Source organism: Muntiacus reevesi, chromosome 18 (genome assembly GCF_963930625.1).
Source record: "Muntiacus reevesi chromosome 18, mMunRee1.1, whole genome shotgun sequence".
Taxonomy (NCBI): Eukaryota; Metazoa; Chordata; class Mammalia; order Artiodactyla; family Cervidae; genus Muntiacus; species Muntiacus reevesi.
Window position 1 is genome coordinate 11,607,584 of NC_089266.1, and position 22,971 is coordinate 11,630,554.

General features: G+C 57.5%; 1 protein-coding gene across 7 annotated transcripts in view; it reads left to right on the forward strand.

Annotated features, from left to right (window-relative positions):
* Positions 1-218: 218 nt before the first annotated feature.
* Positions 219-22,971, forward strand: part of BAHCC1 (BAH domain and coiled-coil containing 1) — a 68,799-nt gene continuing 46,046 nt past the window's right edge. For 4 of the 7 annotated variants that reach the window (XM_065908966.1, XM_065908972.1, XM_065908974.1 and 1 more), the window contains exons 1-2: positions 8,441-8,879; positions 12,690-13,081. In XM_065908966.1, coding sequence (XP_065765038.1) covers positions 12,904-13,081 — 178 coding nt within the window. In that variant the 5' untranslated portion in view covers positions 8,441-8,879; positions 12,690-12,903. Of the gene's footprint in view, positions 261-8,440; positions 8,880-9,416; positions 9,529-11,059; positions 11,931-12,689; positions 13,082-22,971 lie in introns of those variants that run through there. The other 3 variants (XM_065908969.1, XM_065908968.1, XM_065908967.1) reach the window with 3 other exon arrangements.

Genomic DNA, 22,971 nt, shown 5'->3' on the forward strand with positions numbered 1-22,971 from the left:
GCCCCTCCCCGAAGGCGCGGAGAGTCGGCCTGGGGTTGGGGGGTGGGGGTAGAGATTAGATTTCGCTCCACTCTCATCAATTTTCTGTTTAATGTCACCCGGCCCCATTGTGGGAGAGGGAAGCACGTCACCCAGGCCATAAATTGCGATTATGGGGCCTCCGGCCGCCTCCGCGTTTTAGGGACCCGGCGGACTCGGGCGATCAGGTCGGAAACCGGCCGCCCGGACCGGAGCCGGAGTCGCCTTGGAGCCGCCGAGCGGTAGGTGCTGAGCGCCGCTTCTCCCAACGCGGGACCCGGGCGCCCGGCTCTGCCTGCCCTGCGGCGCCGTTTCCAAAGGGCTTTTGTTTCTGGCAGGGATGTAGGGACTTTGATTCTCCCCCCGCCCCCCCAGGAGGGTTTTTGCATCGAAAATTCCTGCTAGTAAAAAAATACAAATGCAAACCAAACAAAATCAAATTCCGGTGGAAAGAAAAACCTCTCTTTGCGTCTGCGCTTCCACCCGCCAGAGTAGAAATCGGCCGGGCAGACTCGAGGTTTGCTTATTGAAACGAACCTCGGCCCAGAGCCTGCCAGAGACCCAGTCCTGGTGGAATGTGCTCGAAAAAGCTCCAGCGGAAGTGGCTGGCGGGGGCAGGCGGCGCAGGGCCCGGCGTGGCGCTGACCCCAGGGCAGGCTCCTCTGACTGTCCGGGCTAGCATCGTTGGAACAGGGAGTTTTCTGGGTACTCATCTTTTGGGAAACTTTCCTGCTTCCTCCCGTTACCGCCTGTAGCCGGTATTGTTGAGTCATGAATTGAGGTGGAATATGTATTTGTGCAGGTCAGAAGAAAACAGACCTATTGGATGGTTTTTAATTAAATGGTGTGACTGTCCTGCTAACAAAAGAGGCGGTGGCTGTGCTTAGACCAGGCCTGATGGGTGGTGGTGTAGCCGAGCCTGTCAGCCCAGCTACCTGCCTTTGAGGACTGGGAGGAGAGCGCTTCGCTGCAGGCCTTAGCTGCTCTGTGGGAATTTTGATGGGAATAATTTATTTTTGGTCTGTATATGCGGCAGGTAACCAGGCCAAGGACTCAACACCCACCTTCCCCAGAAATAAGAAAGAGAAGGAAAAGATGTGTCTGTAGCTTTCCCAGGCCTCATGCCCAGCCCTGGGTTTTTCCCCAAGGCAGCCTGGGGAGGGCCACCCCCCCTCCTTGGCCATCAGACACAGGAAAAAGTCCAGAGGACAGGATGGGGCTGTGGCCCTGCCCAAGGGCAGGAGGGAGTTTGTGGGGGTGGGGGCCCAGATTGCTGGGCTGGTGTGTGAGTGGGGAGTTTGGCAGGCCCAGCTTGAGAGCAGGAAGAGAATAGGAGAGTGGGATGTGTGGCCGCAGAGACCAGAACTGCCCAGGCCTCTGTTTGTTTTGTGATCAGAAACAAGTCTGAGTGGGTAGCCCCTTACCCTCTGGAGCCCTCTGCTGGGGCAGAATCGGGAGGGGGGCGTCTGGCAGGGTCTGGGGCTTTTCTAGGTCTAGGAATTGGAAGAAATCCAGTGGGGAAGCTGGCTTCGAGGTTCCTGCCCATCATGGGCACGGTGGGAAGGGGCAGGTGCTGTTCCTGCTGCTTGGGCTCTGAAATTGATGCCCAGAGGAATTTGCTGAATGTGTGTGGTGGAGGAGTGGGGGGTGGGGGGTGGGGCTGACAGCTGTGGCCCCGTGGATCCAGGGTTGCTAGTCCCAGTCCCTGTCCTTTCGGTTCTCCTCCTGGTCTGGCTGGACCACTCTGGCTCTGCCTGGGCCAGCTGGATTTCATCAGAAGAGACCCTGACACCCAGCCTGCGCCCCTCTCCCAGGGCCCTCCCGCTAGTGTGAGACCAGACCCAGGAAGTCCAGCCCTGGAGGCCCTGTCCAGACTACCTTGACAGCGACACGTGTAAACACACCCAAACACTGATGCGAAGGAGCAGAACGGCTGGGGCAGCAACTGCTTACTCGGCACTTCCTGTGGCTGGGCTGCGGCTGCGAGGTCCCGTCTGGAGGGAGGCAGGTGTCCTTCCAGGAAGGGCGGCAGTCAGGCTCTGGCTGGGGGGTGTGCTTGGAAGCACCAAGTAACCTGTAACCCACCCTTCATTAGGCCCTGTAGAACTTTTGTCCCCAAAAGGGGCAGTTCCAGCCACTAAGTCTCCCACAGCTATTTGTGCAGGCCAAGCCTGGGCTCTGGTCATCAGTAGGGTCCTTCCTGATAAGCAGGAAAACAGAGGGCCCAGTTTGGGTCATCCTCCTGCAAGAAGACACCCCAGTGCATCCCCCCTAATTTCAGCTTTACAGGGGGAGTAGAGTTCTCCCCAGAGAACCTGCTTCCCACTCTCCCAGTCACTCCCAGACTTCCTGTGGGGCAAGAGCAGGGCTGTCTTTGGGGAGAATGGCTTGGCACTACCGATTCATGACTCCCTGGGGGGTCCCCTGCCTTCCTTCAGCCTAGATGAGAAAGTGGTTGAGAGACTGGAGGGGCAGGACAGAGCAGAGTGGGGAGGCTCCCCTCTCCCCCTGCCCTTGGGGTCCCAGGAGTCCCCCACTCCTATTATTCCCTTTAACACTAACAACAATCATGCAGTCACTAATAAAAAGTCAGGGAGGAGCCTGCCAATAGGATGCTCCTACCCGTTTATGAAAATCACTTCAATTTAACCCAGATGGGCCTCCTGGTTGATAACCTCACACAACCAGCACCCTGAATTATACTCTCCGTGTGAACACACTGGCTTATATTTAGCCACAAATTACGACTGTGTTTAACAAGCACCTTTCCGGAGCGGAGGGGGCTGGGCAGCCTCCTGACTTGGTTGGACAAACCAGCAACAGAATTACATCCCCCCTCCCCCCAAAAAAGGGAGGGGCCCCGGGAAAGCTGTTCATCTGACTTCAAAGTCTGGCTCCCCTGCTGCTCTTGTTGCCTTTTAAAACTTCCAGCCACATCCCCAAGTCTGTCTTGGAGCCTGTCTGTGGTCTGCAGAGACCAGCTGTGCCTCCCTGACATTCCAGGGGCTCCAACTGAGCAGGGCTCAGGCCTCAGCATGCAGGCCCTTTGCTCAGGAAGGAGCTGGGACCTCTAGGAAGGAATTCAAGGTAGACACAGGGCTCAGGAGATGCTGGAGGAAGGCCTCACGGGAGGCATGGCCTGAGGACTCTCCCTCCTGGCCTAGCTCCTGACAACTCTTCATCCTCTGTCGGATGCTTCCCCTTGACCCTGGGCCTCAGAGTGGCCCTCTCCCCTGCCATCTGGCCCTCTGGGCCCCTTCAAGATAACAAAGGGGCTGTGACTGGAGATTTTGGTTTTGGTGGGGGCAGCCCCCTCCCCTTGGTAGTGGGGGGTCTGGGAGATCTTCGTATTCCTTTCTCCTCGAAAATAGGCCAACTCCAACAAAGCTTAAGCCCCTAAAGGCAGAAGATGGCCAAAAAGAAGGCCACTCCCAATCTAGGTACAAATTCCCCGTACAGCACCTTGGGGAGGACTCTCGGGGATGGGGTAGGGACTTCTCAACTCCACTCACAGCCAAAGCTGAAGGCACCTGGGCAGGTAGGGGTGCAGGCTGCTCTGATAGCTGCCTAGTGAGTGCGAGCCAGGGTGGGGCCCCGGGGCTTCTGAATCCTGGTCTGGGCTGGCGCCCTAGAACCTTCCCCCCATACATCTGCCCCGTTCAGTCCACCAGCCAAAGGCCCTGGTGAAAAGAACCACTTTGCACATCTGTGGCAGATCTCATTCAGAGGATGGGGTGGGGCCTAACCCTGCTTCCTGGGGCTGGGGGGGTGGGGGGGTGGGTGCAGAGGCTGAGCTCCTCCAATCCAGGCATCTCTGGGAATGTGTTTTTTTTTCCCTACCCCACTTACTTGAGAGGAAGAGTGCAAACCTCTGACCACTGCATCAGATTCTGGGCTGAGATGGGGTAACACTGCCCTCCAGCTGAGGGCGGGTGGGGTGGTTGTTGTGGACCATACCTGGGGGCCCCCAGTTTCCCCTACTGCAGGCTGGGCAAGTGCAAATCAGTGACCCCAGCACCCCTCCGGACAGGCCTGTCTGTCCCCGAGCCCAGCCTCTGGACCTGGCTCCCTGTGCCTCTGGTAGGAAAAATTAAGAGTCAATTTTTGTCAAGAAATTGTTTCTAATTTGCCCTTTGACTAATGGCACAGGGAACAATGGAGAGACACCCGACACACAATTACCCGTCGCGCAGCTCTGCCGCTCTCTGGCCCAAGCAGGCGTTTATTTGGAGCAGAGACTAATTCACAATTTTATGTAACTCGCCCAACACCTCCACCCCCTTGCGTTTAAAAAAAATGATTATTTCATGATTTCAGACAGAGCTGGATGGCGGTCTTTGGGGAGCAAGGAGCCCTGGATTTGCAGCTGCTTTCAGGGGAGCAGTGTGTGAGGGCAAGTGCTGGGAGGGGCCCCACAGCTGGGCTAGGTTCTGGGGTGACAGTGACCCTCAGGCTGTATAAGGGAAGGCAGGCTTTCCAGAGCACTGGTGCCAGTGTGTGCTGTGAATGTATCAGTGTGTGGGTGTGTGATGTGCTATATAATGCTCAAGCATGTGCCAGTGATGTGTTTGTATATGTGTGTGCACACATGCATGTGTGTGGATGGGTGATGTACAAGGGTGCATGCCCAGGTGTCAGGGCACAACTGGCTGCATGGGGCCATAGGGCAAGCTTGGATACCTGCCAGGGAGGAAGCAAGCTGGGGGTTCAAGGACACACCTGGGTAGTGTTCCAGGCTGGGGCAGGGCATGTGGGCTGGGCAGGGTGTGTGGGCCTCGCCTGACTGGGAGCCCATTCATTTGTGAAACTGTGGGCGACTGCAGAGACCTGGACACCCCAGCTCAACCCTGATCTCACATTTCTATCCCCTCTCCTTTCTCCTTCCCCACCCACTCCCTGGTTCTCTCTCCCTCCCCAGTGGAAAGCTGGTCTGCAGATCCCTACACCATGTTCCTCTAAAATTAAAAACATTTGTTAGCTCTGGACAGCAGGCAGAATAAAAAAGGAAACCGGGGAGGTTTCCTCTGAGCTGATAGTGCGCCCAGCCAAACATGCCCCGGCCCGCAGGAGCCTCGGTAGGCCGCGTCTTCTCAAGGGGAACACGGGGAGCTTATTTTGGTACTGCGGGAGCTGCTGAGCGGCCAGGCGCCCGCGCTGGGCAGCTGCCAGCCCCTGCCGCATCCAGCAGGCCCGTCTGCAGCTATTTGCTGTAACAACTGTTTTGAAACTGTATTAAGGGAGAAAAAAAAAAAAAAAAAACCCACTAGATTTGTTTTCAAGTGATGCTGGGGAGAGGAGAGGGGAAGAAGCCAAGAGGACAGGGGGCTGTGCTTCGCCTCCCCCAGGCGCACAGCCTCTCTCTCCCGATGGGCCAGGAGGGGCAGGGGACAGCAGTGGGGGTTCTGAAAGCCAGTTCGCTCCCACTGAATTAGGAATGTGGTGATGACGAGCTGGAAGGATCTGAGCCAGCCTTCGCAAGGGCAAGGAGGACCCGAGCTGTGCCATCCTCTGTCCTTCCTTCTCGCTGGCAGCCTGCATATCTTGGATTATGCCTAGGGTGGGGCCCATCAGCCAGGCTCCAGGACCCTCAGACAATATTCTGCCCGTGGGGGATGGGGAGTTGGAAACCCCTCCTCATACACTCGGACGGAGAGTGGGGGCTTGGAGGCCCTTCCCCCTCGTGGTGGTCCAAGGCTGGGCCCCTTTTCGACTCCAGCTCACCGCGGGGGCCCGCGCAGGCGGGCGCTCAGGGAGCAAGGCGCAACTACAGAGACACTGAGGGTAGGCAAGGTATTCTTTCTCTTGGGTGGAGGATTTTTCTCTCATACACTTTTTTCTCATTTTTAAAAATTTCAAGTGTAACTTAAAAACTTTAGTTATAAGAAAAAGTTTCTGCGCCAGAAAACAAGCTCATCAGAAACAGTAATCCGGAACTCAGATTCCAAACGTCCGGAGGCGAGGAGCACACTGCTGGGGGTCAGGACTCCGAGGACTGCGGGAAGCTGGCGGGACCCCTGGATGCGCGGAACAGGCAGTCTCGGCGTGCCAGGTCACCGGTTCGGAGGAGGCGGTGCGAGGCCGGTGTGCTCCGGGACCGGGACCGGGACTGCACAGCTAGCCGCTCCCAGCCCTAGCTCCGGATGCTCCTGGCCTTGCGCTGGATCCGAGAGCCATGGCAGCCCCTCCCGCCCGCCCACCCAGCCACCCTTCCGAGGACGCGATTTCTCCGCAGCCGGACCGGGCTCAGGCTGGCTTTGCACGGTGTGCATGGGAAGCCGGCCGCCCCCGCACGCACCGGATGGGGCAGGACCTGGAGGAACTCGTCCCCTCAACTCGCTCCGGAGCCGATGCTTTGACTTCTTCCTCAGGAAGCCACGGCCCAAGCCCGGAGGTCTGCGCCAGAACCATCGCCCCCACCCCCCCGCCCCGCATTGGCCGCTGCGCCCAACCCGCGCCGGCACCCCCCTCCTCGGGCCCGCACCCGGAACCTAATTCAATCGCCCCCGGCCTAATGAATAGCAGTGCGCTAATCGGATCTCTGAGCGCTTTATGGATTTATACGTGCCGCCTCCTCTCCCGCTGCCGACGCGCGCCACCCCGGTGGCTTCCGAAGGCACGGGCTTCGGGACTGGCCAGGCCGTGGGGGACAGGGGTCTTCGTCACCTGGCAGGGGTGTCGCTGGAGCCGGGACTCAGGACCGCGCCGGCCGAGTCCTGCGTCCTAGGCCCGGGCCCGCGGAGCCAGGCGCTTACCTGCCAGCCCCGTATTCTCCGGAGCTGCCCGGCCGCGCCGCCCAAAGCGGGCTCCCACTTCCGGAGCCCCGCCCGCGGCTCAAGCCCCTACCCAGGTCAGAGATGCCCGCGGGGGAAGGCCGGCCGGAGCCGTGCGCCCGGCTTCCCTTTTCTCTCTGGATTCCTTTGATCCGTGGGCTCTTCGCCGCACCTCGGCTCCAAGGCTGCCAGGGTCGGCCCGCGGGGGTCCTGGAAACGGTCCCTAGCTTATCTCCTTTCATCAAGCGGCCTGGGGCCGCCTTGAAACCGCGGAGCCAGTAATTGCTTTTTTCAGGAGGCCCTGTGCGGACTGGACAACAGCCAATCAGCGCCTTGTTTACACTCGGTGATTGACAGCCTGCTGGCAGAGTGCCAGCCAATCCTGGCGGTCCCGAGGGAGCGGGCGGGGGGGGCGGGGAAAGGAAGGTGACAACAGAAGGCCTCTGGCTTAACCCCTTCCTGTCCCTATCAGTGGAGAAGGAAATAGCAACCCATTTCAGTATTCTTGCCTACAGAATCCAGGGGACGGAGGAGCCTGGTGGGCTGTGTCCATAGGGTCTCACAGAGTCGGACACGACTGAAGCGACTTAGCATGCATGCATGCATTAGAGAAGGAAATGGCAACCCACTCCAGTATTCCTGCCTGGAGAATCCCAGGAACAGAGGAGCCTGGTGGGCTGCCGTCTATGGGGTCGCACAGAGTCAGACACGACTGAAGCGACTTAGCGGCCGCGGCGGTCCCTACCGGAATGAACCGGTGGATAATTTCTACCGCACGTGACCTAGTTGGTTGGCATCTAGTTTAAATACCATTTTTGTCCCCTCGGAGGGGGAAGCAGAACTGCACCTAGAGGAGTAAAAATAATGTATCCGTCGCCACTAAGACATAGACTTGACTCCCGAGCATAAATAGCATCGTTGGGAAACTAAACTCTAACAGAAATATTTGAAAAATAACCTAAAAAGTAGTTTGCATCTGATTAAAATGAAGATATTTGTTTAGTGGCTTTTTTATTTAGGGCAAGAATTTAGCAGATATGCAGGAGAGCGACATTGAAAAAAATACTGTGCATGGTTTTCACACTGTGGGTATCAAGGTGAACATATTTTAAAAATCTAGTTGCAAATGAAAAAAGGGCAATCTTTGTCATGGCCATAAGTCACCGATTTTCATTTTCATCAGTGCTCCGTTGCAAAATATAGCCAAGGGGAATAAAAACTGAGGGTCCGCACATACGTGGCCAGAGACACAAGAACTTCTCCCCCGATTCTGATCCCTGGGGAAAGAGGAGAGGACAAGGCTGGCGACTCAAGAGTCCGTGGTGCCCAAACTTTGAGCGTGCAGGCATTTCTGAGCTTGGTCAGAGCAGGTGGAGGCCTCGAAGTGGTGGTAGGGCCAGGCAACCCGAGGAGGCCTTTACGCTTGTATCTCGGGTCTACCTGTGCCTGGTTCAGCCACCTGCCAGACATCCCAGGTATTTTAAAAAGCATCTGCTTCAACGCGTGATGCTGTATCATCTGGCCTCTGTGCACCGGACGCCAAACGTTAGACCTGCTGGGTTAAATAAAAAAAAAAAAAGCAAAAGCCTTCCCCTCGGCGTGGATAAGCGCTCCCTCTCGCCCCTGCTCCCTCTCCCGCCCTGCGCCAACACATTCCCATTCAGCAGCAACGATCTGCGCAAAGGAGCTGCGCAGTCGCCGGGCTTGAATTAGGCGCCATCGGGCTTGGTAGTAGCCCTGCTGCTCCCTGATTGGCAGCTCCCTGGCCCGGCGCCAGCCTATTGGGAGGCCTGTTTACGCCGAATGAGTGGCACGAGCTCCCGGCCGCGGAGGGCCGCGCGGCCAATCAACGCACGGGCTGCTCCGGGCTGAGTGGCACGAGCTTATTAGTATGCAGGGCCCGTGGCTCGCCGCGCCGGGCTGCAGGTTTGAGAGCCGCTCTGGATGGGCTCGCTAGAGTCGTTGTTGTGGAAGCGGTGCATTTACAGTGCAACAGTCAGCACATTGAAAATACCAATAGGAATACAAAACAAAGTCACATTTACTGGTTTAATTGTATTGCATTCAATTGTATCCAGGAAACAACCTCCAGTAAGTAACTGAAATTGCTTTCATTTTTTTTTTGTTTTTGTATTTTTATTATTATTTTATTTTTATTTTGGCTTTGGGGATTTACAATTTTTTTTTTTTTAGTAAGAGAAATTCAGGGTTGCGATGTTAAGTATATATCTTCCCTTTTAAAAAATCCGTTATAATGTCGAACAGGCTTTTTTTTTTAATGGACTATATATAATAGCGATTTTTTTTCCCCTCTGAAAAATCTTATCGATCGGTTTAAAATTCCCCCCGTAATGCGTCCTTGCTTTGCTCTGAGCGCTTGTTGTCTCGATCGACACCCAGCATTAAAAATAAATAATCGCGACAGGACAGGGACCGCCAGGCTGCGTCCGGCGAAAGCCGCGCGGGCAGCTCCGGCTAGACAGTCGGCGAGGTTCCCGACGCAGCCAGCGCGCTCCCGGCTCTGGCGGCACCACGAATGAACCCCAATTGTTTGCACCCCCGCCCCCCACGCTGCTCCCCTCTCCCGAGCAGCCTTGGGTCAGCTCCGCCCGGTCGCTCCGCGGCGCCGGGAACCGGCTGGCTCGCGCTGGCCGAGGCGGCCGAGCCGCCTACCAGAGGGGCTTGCCGGCCGCCAGCCGCGTGCGGGGCGAGGGACCGGGCGGAGAGGGGTAACGGCGAGGTTTGTGGGGGTTCGCTTTCCAGAGCCTAATTCATTTCTGGACATTTCAGAAAAAAATTTTCTGGGGCGGCTGAAGGTGGCGGAGGGGGCCAAGCGAGGCCAGCCAAGAGTGGTTTTCTCACCGAGCGCATTCCGGGCGGCGCGCAGGGCTCAGACCACCACCCCCGAGGCGGTATCTGCGGGCGGGTGCGCTTTGGGGTGCGGGGGCCCGGAGCGGCCACGGGCCTTAGTCCTCTCCTGGCGGGAGTAGGGTGGGTGTCGGGGGCGACCGTTTCGCAGGGAGCGGGTTCTACGGCGGCGCCCGAGCAGCACGCACCGGGTGTGCGCGGGGCCCAGCCCAGCCTGCAGGCCCCACGCGCCAGCGCACCGGGAGACGGCGCCGGAGGATGCGGGCGGCAGAAGCAAAGGGAGGGTTTTCCATGTTGAAATTAAAACCGAAGCAAAACCGAAGGAGCCGCTCCCACAATCGTGGAGCGCTCGAGCCATGCGCAGAGAGACTGGCGACTCCTGGGATCGCGCCGCGGCGTCCTGGGGAGGACCCGGCGTTTCGAGGTTCGACTCTTTCCAAAATACCCTTGTCAGCGATTTTCCAGCCGGCGCGGGGGCCCCTGGCATGCCACCGCTTTCGCTCGGTGTCCTTTCCAAGTCCGGCCCGACGCGGGCTGCGGTCTCTCGGCGCTGGGGGGAGGGGGCTCGGAGCCCAGGGATTCGCAGATGGCGGCGCCTGGGATCCGAGACTTCGGGCCCAGGCTGCGGCGGCCGCGCGTCGCCGCCCCGCTCCCTGCCGGGCTCGTGCTCCGCAGGCCCCCGGGAGCCGCTCTCTGGCGGACTGGGAGGCGCGGCGCGGCCTCTTCCCCGGAGCCAAGAACACAAAGGAAAGCCCCTCCGACCTGGTAAGAATCTCCGCGGCACGGAGGGGCGACAACAACCCATCCCTTTCCGAGTCAAAGTCTGGAGGGCTGGTAGGGAAGGATCGATCTGGCCCACAGAAGATGAAGATTAAAGCTGTTGCTGGTAGCCAAGCCCGCGTCCCGAGAATCGAGAGCAACTCCTTTTCTCGACAATTTTGGAATTTCTTATTGGAAAAAAGAAACCCCACAAAACAAAAGCATAGTATACGCGGTTTCCCGGAGGCCGCTGGGAAGCCCCCCACCCCCCGCGCGCGCAGCCGCGGGCCTTCGGCGCCTTTGAAGCCGCAGGTTCTCGACCTCCCTCCCCTCCTTCTTTCCCTTTGTCCCGCCCCGTGCCCCCCGGCTCGCAGCTCGCTGCTGCCCGGAGGCCCTAAGCCCCACGCGGGCAGCCCCTCCCTCCCCTGACCCCAGCGCGGGCAGCCCCCTCGCCCGGCGCTCTCCCGGTCCTGAGGCCAGGCGTTCGCTCTGTAGGCCCGAGCGGCGGCGAGCTGAGTGATTTGTTAGACCGGGGTAGAGAGCTGAAGATCCCTAGAGGGGAGGAAGCCCAAAACCCCTTTGTAGGAAGTTGAGAGACAAAGAGAACTCTTTGTGTAGGTCCCGTTTATTTACAATGCAAAAGCTCTCCGAATAAATATTAAAAAGCTTATCAGCTGAGCAAATATGTATTCGCTTAATACATTATGTTTTCGGTTATAGATTAAATCAAACACAAAACAGTCTGCAAATAAGACGTGTAGAACCTGTAGCATTAAATATAGTAATTTTAAATAGTATTCACAAAATGGAAAACATCTTAATCGCTTTGTTGTCACGGTGGGACGACTAAAAAAAAAAAAAATCCGAAGACTTTCTGCAAAGTTCACAGTTAAGAATATTGAGCCTGCCCATCTCCCTTTTGTTCGAAGTGATATCAAACGTTAAAACAATGCAGATTGAGGAAATGAGAAATGTGCAAAATGAAAGAGGTCCACGCGGGCGCACAGCTGTTCAGTTTATGTTGCTTGCTTCGTCGTTTAACACTCAGCGTCTGAAATTGTCTCCAATTTCGCCTCGGAGTGGACTCTCCGCGTTGGGTGGGGGTGGAAGAGAAGGGAGGTGGGGGAGATTACAAGTGACTCAGCCGAGAGGTGGAGGTGGACGGCGGAGGCCAGGGGTCCGCTGGGACCTGGGCATTGGCGAAGGTTGCCCTGGGCCGGGCCAGTTGTCCGCGGCCCTGCGGCCGAGCCCGGCGTCGCAAACCCCACGTCCCCGGGCCGTGCGGAGAACGGCCTCGGCTCAGCGAGCGACCTGGGGCAGGCGCCGAAGGGAGAAATTCCGTGGCCGATTTGGGGCGTTGAGGAAGAACAATTTCTGACTCAAAGAGGCCCCCATCAAACCCCCAATTCGCAGAGGAAGATCCTGGGCGAATTTCACCGGGGGGCGGGGTAATTGTTTGAACCTCGCTAGGAAGCTCCCGAACGGCCGGCCGGGCACTGCGGCGTGGCGGCTCAGGTGACGCCGCCGGCGGACGTAGACCCCTGGGGCTCGGGGAGCTGGCCCAGGGTCCGAGCTCGGCATTGCGGGGTGGGGGCTTGGTCCCGTTAGGGCTGTGGCAGGGCGGGGGTGGGGGGGAGGAGCGGCGGGTTCAAAAGAATGGACCAAAAGACGCATGGGGGGGATGGGAGAGGGGAAAAAAGGAAGGTTATAAAAAAAAAAAAACTCGAGTTACAATCAATAAAATTACTCGCTTAATTAGCATGGTTATTCGGTTAAGCAGAATGCAGTAAAAACTGGACCTCGGAATGGAGAGAGAGGAAAAAAGCTAGCGTGGACCCCAGGCCTTTCCTCAGAGACACCTTTGGACAGCGGGGGAGGGGAGAGGGTGTGTGTGTGTGTGTGTGTGTGTGTATGTGTATGCGTGATGGCTTCGCAGATTTGGGTTTTTATCACCCAACGGAGCCAGCAGCCTTTCGCCGCGGCGCCCTCGCCGCAGGGACCCGCGAAGGGGAAGCGGCGAGCGGTACGGCCGGGTTCCCTCAGGCTCCTCCGGACCGAGCGTGGCCGGGATGGTGCGTGTGCGCGGGGGAGATCGGGTGGCCCACGCGCGCGCGTGCAGCGGGGAGACGCGCGGGGCGCTCGGGGCCCGGCCGCCCGTCCTGGCGGGACTCGGGCCGGAGGGGTGGGAAGGGTGGCAGGCGGACGGGCGGGGGCGGGGACCCCCGGGCGAGCCGAACCCCCAAGTCACCTAGTCTCCTCTGCTTGTCTCCGCAGACTATGGATCCGCACGGCGGCCGCCGGCTCGGCACGCGGCCGCCCGCCGAGGAGCCCAGTCCGCCCGCGTGCTGACCGGCCCCGCCGCCGCCGCGGGTGACCCCAGACACCGCCTCCTCCGCGCCGCCTGCGCGCCGCCCGCGCGCCGAGCCGCCCCCGGGCCCCGGCCGTGCTGCTCCCGGGAGGCGGCGGCTGGCCGGGGCCGGGGCCCGGCATGGATGGCCGCGACTTCGCACCGCCGCCTCATCTGCTGTCGGAGCGCGGAAGCCTGGGCCACCGCAGCGCCGCCGCCGCCGCGCGCCTCGCCCCGCCCGGGCCCGCCGCGCAGCCCCCCGCTCACTTCCAGCCCGGAAAGTACTTCCCGTCGCCGCTGCCCATGGCTTCGCACACAGGTCAGTGCCAGCCGGGCGGGCGCGGGAGAGGAGACCCTGCTGCGAGGTGGGCACGGTCGAGGGTCGGATGGGAGCCTGCCCCTCCTCTCGTGGAGCGTTTGCGGAGAAGCCTTCGGTTTCATTTCCCTGCTCCGGCACCGGTGGCGGCCCGCGCGTCCTGCGGGGGCCCCCCGAGCCGGATCATCGCGGTTTAGAGCGCCCTTCCCCGGGGTCCCCCAGGGTCTCGGAGGGGCAGCCCCGGAGCCGGCTAAAAATAAAGCCTTTCCCCTGCTGCACCCTCCCCCACCCCTTCCTGCCGTAGAACTAAATTCCGCGGAAACCTCATTTCTGCATTTTGCATTCACATCCTTAAGACATTCCGGGGCTGGGACAACGAGGCCACTTTTCTGCGGGAACAAAAACGGCTGTTGTGACTTGGGGAGGGGAGTGCCGCGGCCTCTCGGATTAGGGCGGTGTGTGCGCGGGGTGAGCGTTAATAGGGACTGCTGGTGTAAGACGAGCAAATCCTGTTTCTATATAAAGCCTTGAAGTGTCAGGGCGAGAATGGGTTTGCAGGGGATGCATTTGCTTTAACAAGTGCCTCTGGTATCCTGCTAAAGCCGGACAAAGCGTGGCCAGATCGTGGCCCAGCCTCTCGGCCTGCGCTCTGGGGGAGGGCAGCGCCGGCGCCGGCTCGGCTGGGGGCGGCGCGGGGGCCGCCGGCGGATTTCGGTGCAGGCGAGTTCGCAGATTTGCTCCAAGAGAAGAGAGCTGGGGCCTCTCTGCACTCTAGTCCTCTCCCGGGAGAGAGCTGTTCCTTGGCAGAGCTGACCCAAATCTCCAGAACGGTCCCCCTCTGGGGTGGCTTCGATACTACTGTCGAGCCAGGTCAGAGGAGAAGCAGGGCCAGGCAGAGGGTGGCAAAGGGGCGTCTACCTCGCCGAGACCCTGGAGGTCACTGGCCAGCGCCGGCTGAGCTTGCAGGAAGCCGGAGTGGCTGCGCGTTTGGGGACCCGCTGGTCACCCTGGAAGGTTGGCTTGCTTTTGTTTACAGTTTGTTCTAAACATTAGAAATGTTGTTTGCCTCTTTTTTTTTTTGTTGTTGTTGTTAATTTGGCAGTAACAGTTATTATTGCTAGCTTGATGAACTGTGAATACTAATAAAATTATATCTGCTTTAATGGGATTACAATTAGTGTGTGGATTAAAACGGATGGCAGAGTCAGGCTAGAAGGGAAAATGTCAGAAGGGAGGGCAGTCAGAAAGAAAAACATAAATTTCCTAAAAAGAAAAAAAATAACGAGAAATTGCTTAATTACTAATGGGCTTTTAGCATTTACAACATGAGATTCAAAAAGTTAGAGCAAGCTGGGAGTGGAGGGGCTGGACTCAGCCCTCTCCTGGAATCAGCGCTTCGCCCGTGTTTCCTGTTCCAGTGCGAGCCTTCTGCAAGGGTGCTTTTTTCCTCTGCCTCGCTCTTCCCTCTTCCTTGCTTTTTTCCTCTTATAGATTTATAACTCAAAAGAGCAAAAGCACTTGCCTGGGCAATCGGTGATTTTAAATATCTGTCCTTACTGTCCCTGTGCTTGTCTCTCCTGCTTCTGCATTGGAGATGCTGCCTGCCCAGCTCAGCTCACACTGAGGGGCTGTGGTTGGGGGCTTGTAGCTGTAGGGACAGTGCCAAAGCGTCCCTAGTCTTTTTTGGATGCATCACCCCCCCCCCATGCCATATGCCATGCCCACTAGCCTGGAGGGTAACAGAAACGAGGGTTCAGAAGAGCCCCTGACACCAAGGCTGTCCCAGTAGTGCACAGACAGGCTGGGGCCATGCCCTCCTCGGGGCAGTGGGGGGCGGGGGGGCATGGCCAGGCTGGATTCCCCATCAGTTTAAGTCACTGCTGCCTCCCTAGTCCCTATTCAACAGCCCACAGCCCTCGCCAGATCCTGGTCAGCTGCCATTTCTGCTTTCTGCTCTCATATCAAGATGCAGGCACCACCAGGCCAGGTGGGAACATGGTCTGGGTGCCCCGAACCATTGTCTTGCTCATTCCAAGTTTGACCACGTGGTTCTTGGATCATAGGCCATGGAGGGACTGGAGAAATCAGGTGGGCGCTGGCCTGGTCTGTGTCCTTGACCCAGACCCTACTCACCTTCCCCATGTGCAGGGTGCTCTAGAGCGCATTGGAGGTCCCCAGGGCACCCTCAGGGGGCAACTGGGGGCCCACACGTCCACTGCCCCTGGGGCTGCTTCCACCTCCCCGGGGGACCAGAGAGACCTATTTTGCCTGGAGATGTTCAACCCATTTGTGACTGGAAGGCTGGCCTAGAGGGCGTCCAGCTAGAAACATCTGCCGCTGAAAGGCTTTTGAAATTGCTGAAAGCCAGGATCTTGTATTGGTTTTAAAATATAGCTACATCAATTAAAAAAAAAAAAAAGAATTATACCTCAGACTACTTTACTTTGGTCTCTATCTATATATGATCGAGTTTAAAAGGGAAAAAGTATAATTAAAAATTTTTTTTTTGCATCTCGTGTGTGGATTTCAAAATGGCCAGTTTGGCGGACTTTCTTCCCATTTCCGTGATGGCCTCAGGTCCACAAGCCAGGCTGCAGCAGCCCAGCCTACCCCTCCCTCCACTGACTACCCTGCTGAAAGGAAAATTGCACCGAGCTTCTTCCTATTTGTCCAGCTCTAACACGGGAGTAGGATCCAGCTACCGGAGATCGGGTCCCAGGCTTCTGAGGATTCCTCGTCTTGGCTCAGCCCCCCAGCCTGGGCCAAAGGTCTCCCTCCCTGCGCTCCTCCAGTGCTGCCCCCACCCAGCGCTTTCATAATGTCAATTTGAAGGACCCCGATGGGATGTTGGGCTCCAGGGCTTCTCCCATTGTTTTTCTCAAAATGAAAGTGCGGATAGCTTTATCATCGGGCTGTAGGGTTTTATGGTAAAGTGCTGTTCTGGTAACCTTGTCACCAAAAGGTGCAATTAGAATGTTTGGAATCATTATTTTTAGAGCAGTGTTAGATTTTGTCTCTAATACAGATGGTCCGGAGGCAAAGCTGTGAAATCTAGGGGGGGCAAAATGAAAATCAACAACACACCAGCCCAAGATTTTTCATCAGTGCTACTGCCTGGAGCAATTGGGGATCGCGCCTCTCCTCGGAGGGAGCACGTCTAGTAGGAGGCAGCCCTGCCTGGGAGAAGCCGGGTCCCTGGCTCCTCTTGCAGCCGGTCAGCTACAGCTACTGCCCTTCATCCTTTTCTGTATGTCGCCCTTGGGGCCAAAGGAGAATCACTGGGTCTCCACCCAAGGAAGGCGGACTTGCGGGTGGGTTCTCCTCTCCGCCCCTTCTGTTGGCTTCTTTGGCGTGTAAATGGCCCGACCTGGAAGCCAGGTGCTCTGGGCCTGTTGTTGTTGTTGGGAGTATACAGGGCGGCAGGTTCCTTCTGGTGGGAGAATCACAAACTTCTCTCCTGCTAAAAGTGCTTCTGATCCTTAATTTCAAAAAGAGAAAGAAAAATGCAGTGTGTGGGGGGGGGATAATTTTCCTGATGTAAAAAGACCCCATCAAAGGATCCCCCTCCGTTCTCATGTGATATTTTTTCGTATAAGAAAAAAATTACAATTTCGTAAATACCTCATTAACTCAATGACACGATGGAGTGTTTCGGCAACCGTTACCAACATTAAGTAGGTGTGAAAAGAGTTCCTTTCCGAAGACTCTACCCATCCTGCTCTGTGAGTGGCAGAAGCAAACATCAAAGCCATGGCCGCCCTGTGGAGCCCAGAATCCGGCGGCCGCGTGGACCGGCCAGGCTGTGGCCGCCTCACCCACCCCAACGAAGCCATTTTTGGAATGTGGGTTTTTTCTCAGTGGGGCTTGTACTGCCCCCATGTCTGATTATTCCTACAGGGATATTCCTATAGGAATATCCAGGTCACGTGAGCAGTAAGGCAAATTAGCCAGCGAGGCAGGGAGTGGCCTTGTGCGGATCCCTCATCACCCCCAAATGCTCCCGTTTATTCTTAGAAATCTCCCTCGTCTGCTGTGAGACTGGGTTCAACAGCCCGCACATACAGGACAAAACGCACAGGAGGCTGTTAGAATAACATGGAGGGAGCTAAAAATACCCCTCAGAAACACACATAAAAAAGCCAAATCCAACAACAGAACGAGCTAAAAATATTCCAGGCTTTGGCAAAGAGCACAGAGTTAAATAAATTATACAAGAGCCATTCATGGGAGCAAGTTGACTTTCTCTCTTACGGGAACTTGGTTCAAGCTAATAAAAATAATAATTTACTGGCCACTGAGCTTTGCTTGAATTTAGATTTAATTGGTGGGGCTTCTGGCGTTTGTCACTTCTTGGCGATTAGTGGGCTTGCCCTGGCCTGGGGTAGGATAGGGAGGGGGTGCTGAGTCTGGGTCCCTGGAAGCAGGGACAGGGTTCCCCTCCCCCCACCCCGCTCGAGAAGCAGGGCCTGGGTACAAGGGCAGGATGCCCAGGAGGCCAGAGAAGGAGGGAGAGTACAGGGGAGTGGTCAGGGAAGGCAGAAAAGGGACAGGCAAGGCGCCGCTATTTTAATTTGATAAATGATCGTACACCTTTAAGAGTGTGTTTTAACAATCAAGATACACTCCAGCAAGTTGATAGGATGTTCGCTGTCAACTTACATATGTCATCAGCGCGGGCTGTGAGCATAAATAATGTGCGAGAGTGTGCGGGATGCGCTGCAGCCTCTCCGGGAGCCCAGCAGGTAGCACCCCTGTCTCTCCTGCGGTCTGGAGGCAGCTGCCAGAGGAGGAAAGGCCTTGGGGAACTTCAGGCCAGGTCTTTCCTCTCTGGGGAGTTCCCAGGTCTCCTCACCAAAATAAGAGCTCCAGACAGTTTGCTCAGGGAAGCCCCTGCGGGTGTGATCTGAGGCTGGAATCCAGTATTGGCTGGTGTCTTTTCAGGGAGCAGATGTCTTAAGTTCAGGCATTTCCCAGGAATGTCAGACTTCCACCTTGGGATTAGGGTCAGGGTAACCTCCTTTGCATGCTCTTGATGGGATGCCCACCCCACCCCCTGAAATCCCAGCAGGCCCTCCCAACTCCCAAAGGACTACAGTTCCCAGAATGCCCCTGGTCTAGCTCCAGGGTCTGAGCCTGGGACCGGCCCTAAGCTGGGAATTCCCAAGCTCAGATAGAGTTCAGCCAGTGCCACTGGGAATGAGTGCTTTCTGGGTGGAAGGGGCCCTTGGTCACCACCCCCAGGGCCCCCTTGCCCTTTCTTCTGAAAGAGGCCTCTGGGGGCCCCCCACCCCGCCTGCCCTCTTCCCTACCATAAATATCTGAATATAGCCCCCAAAGATGGGAGCTGCCCCTCTACCCCAGGGACCCTGTGCAGCAGGGCAGGCAGCTGCCTTGATTGGCGTGGCCAGAGTCTCAGGGGGATTCCCACCAGTTGCCCTGATCTCAGCCCTTTGCTCAGGGCTTTCTCAGAGGGGCCCTGGACACACTGGCCAGAGGTCAGCACGGAAGGGATTTGGGGACTCCACCTGGGTGGCCTCAGGGCTGATCTCTGCCTAGAGAATTCAACAAGAAAGTCCTGCACAGCCTTTGGAGCGTCGCCTCTCTTCCCAGCCTCACGTCACCAGGCGGCAGTAGCCCTGTCAATGCCATATTGACCAGAATCCACCTTGGATGACTTCTGATGACTAGAAACCATCCCCCCAGGGCAGAGGTGCTGCCTTAGCCCCTCGGAAGGGGGGCCGTCATCACCCATCCAGAGAAAGTTCTCACTCGGGCCACTACCAGCAGCCTTTTGGAAAGGTGGGTGCCCCTTGGAAAGGCCATCCTCGGAGGTCTTTGCTGGGCCTTGTGCCAGAGCTCTCGAGCTGATGCCAGAGCTTCAGGGTGCAGCACCCACTGTTTGGCAGTAGGTGACTCGCACTGCTGCACTCCGCCTGCCTCACCCGCCAGGGGACGGCTCTCTCGGGGTTCCTTGGTCCCTATTAACCTCTAGGGCCTTCTTTCTCCCACCGAAGATTCAAGATTAAAAGCAAACAACAAGATCACAGCCAGCATGCACTGTCTAGAACACATCCCTGCAGCTCCGGGCTGTGCCAAGGAAGATTCGGGCCTTGCAGCCTGTGCTCAGGGGCCGCTGCTCCGTCTCGGCTTTGACGCCCTGCCCGCTGACGTTTTTATGGGATAATATACCGTTTAGATCACGCAGGCCTATTTGTCAGTGGGCCGCCCCTGTTTGTTGTAATATATAATATTACTGCCTCCTGTGGCCCTGCCAGCAGCTGCCACCAGAGGATGGGGACCAGTCGGTGGGAACTGGGTGAGGGATTGGAAGCGGGGGGCACAGGGTGGGAGTTGCCCCAGCCCCACATAGGGGCTTGGTGTGGGTTTGCAGCAGGCTGAGGGCCTGGTGGGGAGGCATCCAGTGCCCAAGCAGGGAGCCAGCCGGGCTGGCATCCGAGGGCTGCTGCAGCTGTCCAGACGATTAGGTTCCAGATTGGATCAGCCAGGAAGCTTTTTTTTTTTTTTCATTCTGACCTAGAGCCGGGGCAGAGGAGGAGGAGGGAATGAACAGGTGGGTTGGGTTCCCTGCCCCCTCGCCCCTCCCCCCAGGGCCCCCAACAAAGAGTCCAGTGTCTTTAGATACAAAGACATTTGACGCTGGGGAAGGGGGACCCACTGTGTGCCTGGAACCAAAAGGAAAGTTACAGCAGTCCTGTTCCATCCAAGTGCAGGGACTTGGTTTCCAGTAGAAATTACCAGAAATTCAGGGGAGGGGCAGAGGATGCCTGTGCTGCCGAGGGAGGCCCCTGCGTGGCAGACTGGGGTCCCTCAGGGTGGCCTGGGGCTGTCTTTTTGGGGCACTCCGCCAAGTGAGAGAGAATCATCAGCCACATATAAGTGGTGGTTTATGGACTAAACCACCTTCTGCCATCTCCTTGGGAAGAGGCAATCTTGGCTCTATCCCTTTGCTCCTCCTTCAGGGAAGCCAGGGCCTTTCTTCCTTGGGACTTTGTTCTCAAAGGCAGTTCTGGGGAGGACACCATGGCGCCAACATCACACAGTCAGGCCAGGAAGGGCCCCCTACCCTCAAGGCAGGCATGCTGGGAGCCCAGCTGGGTGGGGGTGAAGAGAAGGCAGGTTGGGCACAACGGGATGAGACCCTAGGGGCAGGACCCAGGGTGGGGTTGTGCTGATGTGGGTGGGGAAGGAGCTGCACTGCCAGGCTGCTGTCCACCAGCTTCTCAGGGCAGCTCCATGTGGCAGGCTCCAGCTTAGCACCAGCCTTGCTGTCTGGCCCTGCTTGTGTACCCTTTTGGGAGCAGAGGCACAGACCCTGTCGTCGTCCCCACAGACTCGCCAGCACGTTAACTGGCTGAGCTCACACATGCATGGACACGCATCACACCTGCTCACGTGTGCTGTCACCCTGAGGCATGTCCTTACACTCACACGTGCTCACACTCACACACACACACACTCACAGACACAATGGGCCTTCAAGGAATCACACCCCAGTTGGCCTGGGGGAGAGCCAGTGGGCCCAGAGATCAGAATGTGTGTTCTGGTCTGTCTCCACTTCCCACCTCCTGCTCCATCCTGCAGCTCCTGGCCAGCTGCCGGAGGTGGAGCCTAAAGGTCCCCAGTGACCTTAGATGGCAGACTCAGAGCCTGACAGACTGGGCTTGATGCTGGTGAGCTGCCTGCCCCTGCTTCAGCCCCCTCCTTCCCTCTGTCACCATGGAACCCATCTTCTGGTTTCCACTGAACTGGAGCTGGTCCTTTCCCAGCACCTGCCCCAAGCTTCTTCCAGTGAAGCTGTTCAGTTCAGTTCAGTCGCTCAGTTGTGTCTGATTCTTTGCCACCCCATGGACTGCAGCACACCAGGCTTCCCTGTCCATCACCAACTCCCAGAGTTTGCTCAAACTCATGTCCGTTGAATCAGTGATGCCATCCCACCATCTCATCTTCCATCATCTCCTTCTCCCGTCTTCAATCTTTCCCAGTGTCAGTCTTTTCCAGTGAGTCAGTTCTTCGCATCAGGTGGCCAAAGTATTGCAGTTTCAGCTTCATCAGTCCTTCCAGTGAATATTCAGGACTGATTTCCTTTAGGATCGACTGGTTGGATCTCCTTGCAGTTCAGGGGACTCTCAAGAATCTTCTCCAACACCACAGTTCAAAAGCATCAGTTCTTCGGCGCTCAGCCTTCTTTATAGTCCAACTCTCACATCCATACATGACTCCTGGAAAAACCATAGCTTTGACAAAGTCTTGTCTCTGTTGAGCCCACGCCCAGTTCCTCTAGGAGGTACTGGTCAGCTTCCCTGCCCTGCCCCGCCCCGACCTGCAAGTCAGTCCCAAGCCTATCTGAGTCTTCAGCCCTGCTTCTCTTTCCTTCCAGGTCTCCCTTCCCCAAGTATCCCCCGCACACCTTAGGTCAGCTCCCACCCTCTACTCTTGCATTCCACTGTCCCCAAGCATTCCCAGTACTCATCATCTATGCCCAGCCACCAACAGGCTCCGGCCACCTGTGCGCCCCTCTTTGCTGCCTCAAGTACCTTCTCTGCCCCGTTCCCCTGCCCCTCTTGGAATCTTCCCACCTGGGCAGCCCCCACAATCACCAAGGCGCAGATCCCCGTGACCTCTGGCCCTAACCGCCCTTGGCAGTCTCTCTCGCCAGGCCTCGCAGCAGCCTGGTCCTCCTCCACACGGAGCCACCTTCGCTGGGGGACGGCAGGGTCCCGAGTCAGGGTGTCTCTGCCTTCCATCCCTCTGTTTCCCCGGAGCTGGGCCTGGCCGTCACAGGCCTCCCTCCCTGCAGGGCGGCTGGGGCGAGAGGGGGTACGCGTGTCTGTGCACACAGGCAAAGCACGCACCTGCCTTTAGACATGGAGAAAGTGCTGTTTGGTTTTCTCCTACCACTGTGCCGCCACACTGGAAAATCGAGAAGATAACGCTCTGGGAGAACCTCGTTTGGAAGTGACGGGCAGGAGACACAGGGGTCTGGATTGGCCCTGGTCTCTACACTGAAAGCCGCCCCATACCTGACCACACGTGGAGACAGTCGCGCTGGCAGTGTCTCCAGCCTGTGTGGCCACCTCGCAGGGACCAGGTCAGCGTCTCCTCACCTTCCAGAAGCGTCATCTGCAGAAGCTCCCAGACTGTGTCTTAAAAAGGTCTCAGAGCCAAACAGATTGGCAGAAAGGGCAGTCCCCTCCTTAGCGCCATACTCGGTGGCAGGGGGCAAGAGTGTGGCAGGGAGTGGTCCACTGGGCAGTACAGCCCAGCGTCATCTGTATGGCACCCGGACTGGCCCCTGGGTGCACATGTGAGGTTGGGCTGTGGAGAGAAATGGCCGGTGGGGACGGAACAAGGCTCAGGAAGGGGCCGTCCCTGCAGAGCCTCCCCTGCCCCGTCCCGCTGCAGCAAAGGAGGGACCTGATGGAGCAAAAGCTGGGCACGGGGTAGGGCCACTTCCTGTCTGTCTCTTGACCGGCCCCCGGCACCCTCTGCAGGTGCCTCTCACCATCCACAGGAGGTTCTGTGTGTGATGGGGCATCTACGATAGATCAGAGGGTAGAAGCCAGTGGCCTCACCTGGGCCCTAAGGGCTGGGGGGTCAGGAAGGACACATGCTGGGGAGAGCTGCCCCCTCCCCTCCCCTCTATGGTGGCTGTTTGGGTGACTGAGTAGACAAGAACTGGGGGGTCAACCAACAAAAGAAAAATAAGGGCTCAGGAGACATGAGGGAGCAGGGCTGTGGCCCCTCACCCTCTGCTCCGCGTGCTTCCCTGGCCGGCAGGTGTGGCAGCGAGGGGCTGTGGGCACCGGAGCGTTGTATCGCCAGGTGGACCCCACGCTGCACCACTCTGTCTCACAGCATTTATGCACCAGGAG